The sequence below is a fragment of the Varroa destructor genome, unplaced genomic scaffold, assembly GCF_002443255.2.
Source record: "Varroa destructor unplaced genomic scaffold, Vdes_3.0 BEIS01000005.1, whole genome shotgun sequence".
NCBI lineage: Eukaryota > Metazoa > Arthropoda > Arachnida > Mesostigmata > Varroidae > Varroa > Varroa destructor.
In genome coordinates this window covers 7261155-7266480 of record NW_019211458.1, presented here as the reverse complement: position 1 = coordinate 7266480, position 5326 = coordinate 7261155, and the positions used below count along the sequence as shown (strand labels likewise).

Here is a 5326-nt window from a genome sequence, read left to right as displayed (position 1 = left end):
AGGCATTACGTGTACGTAATTTTTTCTATAAACTTGGTCTGATAATTGTGAAGGCCCGAGAGCTCACCAGCCCTTGACGCTTGATCCATGGATTTGAAGGTTATTCTACCTATCGACTTCTCGTTTGCCTACAGCATACTAAGAAGATGGGGACCAACTTTCAATTCGACTGGTACAATTGTATCCAAATACGATCTCTCAGTCCTAAATTATGCTAAGACTAAACTTTGATGTAATTCAATTGGTCACCAGTACTGCCATGACGAGTGTTTATGTATTCTTCTTCGTAGTTTCAGAAGCTCCCACAATTAATGAAGAGGGGGTACTTCTATAGAACTTCCTTCGAGGTTTGCCGTAACAACGTAAACAATTTCTTATTGAAGAACATTAAACTAGACCAGAGTTTCAATTTCATTCCTATCGTATCACAGGATAACGATTGGGCACCGAAATTATAACGTGGGAAGAGCTCTACCGCATTCGCTAGAGAGTTTCCTTTGTGTGATCTACACCAGTCATAATGTAGATCTGATTAATTTGTCAGTGAAGAAATTAGAACAGTGACCGCATAGTTGTTAGGAATGAGTTTCACGATTCCCAGGCGTTGACGTGGAAAGAAATTGCCGCTCATGATCTTGACCTACCGAGTAAATATAAACAGTTCTTCAATCCTAAGCCGTATTCGGGTCAGGTTCGAATGGCGGCAACAAATTGCCTTTAAATCAAGCTAACCTACCATCATAGGAACTCTAAAAGACGAAAATTAGGTCATTTATAAGGTTGCCGACCGCAAAGATTTCCCATCAAATGCAGAACGTGTGAAAATGTAATAAATCAGATGAACACACATCGTATATTATAAGAACTACAACTCGTAGTATCCACACGGCTGAAGGACAGTCCACCTAAGCAATGCTTCGAATTAACACGCGAGCAATGTGTCTAGTAAATGTATTGCTTCAACCGATTTCGCCGCGTCTTCTTTTAACTGAATTCTAACGAAAAGCAAAATGTGTTTCGTTTATCATGCCCTTTTACTCTACCTTCATATACTGTGGCTCTAGTTTAAGCTTCAAGAATACCATTTGCATGCAGTGTCAACACAAGCTGTACTATGCGACGTAACCGTACGACCCAACTTCCGACCCAGCGTCAACTCAGTGTCGATTGCCCAAAGACAGGTTCAGAAAAAAGTCGCCTAAAGCATCCCCGCAGTCAGTATCAGGGCATGCGCGACTGTCTTCGAGTAACGTCGTCAGCCAACACATTTTAGACAACGGCAGAACCCGTGTATTGTCGCTAGTGGCTTGCGGCAAGAGCAGTATAATGGAAAACGATTGAGGGGTCCATCCAACCTCAGTCTCTCGCGCGCTCTCCCGTTTTTTCCTCTCGTTCCGTCTGCCAGCACCCCTCCGGCTGGCAACGGCGTCGATGACGGTAGCAGGAGCAGCAATAGCCGGCGTCGTTGCGAGGATACCAATCATCATTGTTCAGACTGACATAGTTATCGCTTGAACGCTGGTCGTGGACCGCTATCTTAGCTGAGTGAATGAGTAACAAGCGCCGCTTAAAAACTTACACTTTTCGAAGAATTTACTGTGAGTGGTGAAGTGGCCGCCTGACAGAAGCTGTGGGACCACTAATAGACTCATATTTCTGTATACTATTACATGTATATTGCCGTATCAATGATGTCGGCGTCTCGACCATAACGTTAGCTGCTCTCATCGTAACTGGAATGTTCCCCAGCCAGCTGCCGCTGCTGCGGTGACATCGGCAGACGACAACAACGATACGGCGAGAGCCGTATGCAAGCACGACCAGCACTTCCGCGGAATACCGCTGTCCTCTATTCCCCTTCGCTCGGTCGCTGCCGTCGCGCTGGCCTGGTTGGAAGTTCATCGAAAGCGTCGGATCGACGTCATACGTCAGACATCACTAGACACCCGGAACTGTAATCGACTCCTCCGACAAGCTGGTCGTCGCTTAAGTAAACGGCACCAGTAGAAACAGACGGGAGTCGTCGCGGAGCTGTGCCATTCAGAAATCGGCACTGAACAAGCCAAACCACTACTCAGCCCAGTAAGCCACTAACCAGGCGAGCAAGCAAACGATTACGAGTTTAAAGAGCACGCAACGAACCCCTATTCATCAGTCACTTCTGTCTGTATGTACAATCCAGACAAGCGGTCGCCAGGCCCCATCGCTCCGATGTAGAGCTGCTTCCTTCAACATCTGCTCTATGTCAGTCATCAAAGGTATAGTGTGCAACAATAAGAACATATATCTACGCATACGTGAACTCAGCCTGGCACAGTGTTGACACGTAAAAGTTCCCAAGTGAGGTTTAAGAGCCTGGCATCATCGACATTAAAAGGCATCAAGGCAAGCGGAAAGCCGGGTCCTACCATTGCTCTCAGGTTGACCTATAACCAGGGCATTTTCCGATATTCATGCCGACAAGCATCGTTGTGAATCGATAAGAAGGATGAAGCAACAAACAAGTCTCCGGTCGAGGCCCCTGCCCTTGGAGGGGAGGTGCCCCGCGTAAAGACCCGCCTATACATGGGAAGGCCCTCGTTCAGTTTCAGCATTCACCAAATCTCGTCATAGCGCGCCTGCGGCATTTCGTCAGACGTCTAGAGTTTTTATCAATGCACACCAGTAATAGCAGCGCTATTTCCTTTTCCGGTTTAAGAGTGACTCGGCAGAACGCCGGTGATCGACAATGTTATCTTGTTGTGGCACACACCCACAGGCGCAGAACTGTCCAATAGAGCCTATCCCGTATTCATAAGCGAATAATCACTGAGTACGGAAAGTAACGTGTTACTCGATGAATAGGATTAACATGCATTTAGCTTTTTTTTTCTGCCTATCCGGACGTTATACCTCTATTGGAAGTATCACTGGCAAATCACTTTGGCAACCACAGTTGCACGTCACCCCCCACTTTGCGGATGCTGACTGATGGGACGAAAGGCAAGTTCATCTTAAACCCTCTCATCCTGGCCACAGCTGATCAAGCTTGCACTTTGTTTATTAGGCCACGACAAGCGTTGTCTATCCAGCAAACGGACGAATGCCGTTCGTAGTCGTAGCGCGTCATAAACGAACGAGCAACGTTCAGAAAGATGAACGAATCGTTCGAACTCTCGCTGAGAGCACCAAATCATTTGAAAGTGTCGAGCTGTTGTATGTACTATTATGGTATGTCGTATTGAATAGGTAAGTTGGATTTTCCATCAACAGTACCAGCGTGTGACTGAAGATTTTTATTGTGTGCGGCACTTGTTGGCGGCAGTAGTAACTTGGCGCGTCCGGTGCGCCGCCGAAAGCGTATCCCAGTGGAAGCGGCGGTGGTGACGACAGAAGCAGCGGCAGCCATCGGAACGACCACTTTTACCATTACCATCACTACACCAGTACGACGAGAAGCACCGCCGTCGCGGTGAGTGGCCGCAGGGCCCTGAGGCACCACAATCTGAAACGCGGCGAAATAAACATCTTGGAACAATGATTCAGCGCGTGCAATAGCGGCACAGGCGACCTACGACTGCTCAACTACAACGTTAAAAGTTCTGCCGTGGACATCAATACCAACAAATAACGAAATCGGCCATAACCGACGGAGCTTTTTTACACTACTAAAATTATAAACAGGGCAACTTCACTCACGATGATCGCAGGAGCAGTAATCAAATAGTCGTTCTTTCTTCAATAACAGCGAGCACGTCTTTATCCGTCCGTAATCGCAGTATAAAAGTTTCGGCCGCCCGTTCCTGCGGCGGCTTAAGCAGCAGCCAGTGACGTCAGCCTGGGCCCTCGGTGAGAGGGACGTCGAACAGCTCTGCTACAGCCTAAGTCCATCCCAACACCAAAGTTCTCCGATCTTGTTGTCACTGATCGGTGTGTATCATTCTATGTGTGCTTGTCTCAGTGATGATGGAGCAGTAATGCCCTCGGCGGCAATGCTGAGTCGTGATACGTTGTGTGCATGCTGGTCTGCCCGTGTAAGTAGTACGCAGAGAAGAGGGCAGGGATCGCTGTACACCAACAAATAGTGTATACACAAATACACACATGGATGTATAGTGATCGACTGAAGTCTATATGTATGTACACACTGTTGAAACGGACCCTGACACTAGCGAGCATATAATTTATTAGGCAGTTCGAAAAGTGTAACTCCGCAAACATAGTGAAAGATCCAAGACGACGATTAGCATTATGGGTGCAGCGTTTCGAACCCGCCAAGGCCGTTAGCGTTAGATGAGAATGCAAAGTGTCACCTGTGAATAGTGAAGGCTCGCTTTTGGAAAAACATGGACATTGGAAACTCTGATCGTCATCTTCGACACTGCCAATTAGACCTAGGTATTGAACACCATCACGATGGAGAAGATCCTCGGCTGCTACACTCCTGCCTTGATCGATTTCTCCTGTCTGTTCGTCTATGTGCAGTGTTTGCGATTGGAGTTTTCGTGGTCGGTAAGTACCCTTTGTTGATATCGATGTCGGCGCCTCAATTGAAATACGTCGTCATTATCATGGCGGCCACTTGCCGCCTTTCTGTAGAGAAAAAAAAAGCGACAAAAAGAAGTTAATTTGCATGGGTCGGTTGTGTGCCACCGTCGTTTGTTGCTCTGGACTGAGTGGACTTTTTAATGCTAAGAGTTATTGATTGAACTTCTACCGCGCATCAAGTTTCGACAAGAGGGTCTCCGGTTTACTTGTAATAGTGTCATAATCATGCGACAGAATTCGCCAGACGGTTGTGCCGTATGTCAAACTGATGATTTTTTCTAACAGCGTTCTTACTTCACCTAGACATGCCTATCGATGAACTACCTGTATTGTTTTTTCAAAGACAGACTCTTTGCATATATGCAACGCTGCCGTTTGTGATCGAGTCGTTCATATCTATGTAGGTTCAAGATGGTCGAAGCTGCGAAGATTACGCCACTGCTTAGCTGCCTGAACACGGGTGCAACGCTCATCTACTAATAATCCGGCTACGGTTTGATGTAGTACACCATTTCACTATACGGTAACATGTATAGATCACTTGGACCGTTTCCGTAAACACCATGCCTTTGCTTCTTTGGTCACGATGACTTATATGTAAAACTATTTTTCGCGTTGTCACTTTTGTTACTGGCAGCCAAAACACTAACCCTACCGCAGGATGATTCAGTCATCAGTTGCCCATGGAGCTTACGAATCACTCAACTTCATAACGCCGATGACTATTTGTCGTAACATTAATGTTGAACTTGAACGCTCAATTACTACTAGCAACAGTGGCTTTGAGTGGCGGGGGGGG

The 5326-nt window shown here is 46.7% G+C and overlaps 1 protein-coding gene across 1 annotated transcript in view; it reads left to right on the top strand.

Moving 5' to 3' along the window:
- The first annotated feature begins 3474 nt into the window (after window positions 1-3474).
- LOC111251475 (uncharacterized) overlaps window positions 3475-5326 on the top strand; it is a 74529-nt gene continuing 72677 nt past the window's right edge. Inside the window, exon 1 of the mRNA XM_022808073.2 lies at window positions 3475-4491. Coding sequence (XP_022663808.1) covers window positions 4326-4491 — 166 coding nt within the window. The 5' untranslated portion in view covers window positions 3475-4325. The remainder of the gene's footprint in view (window positions 4492-5326) is intronic.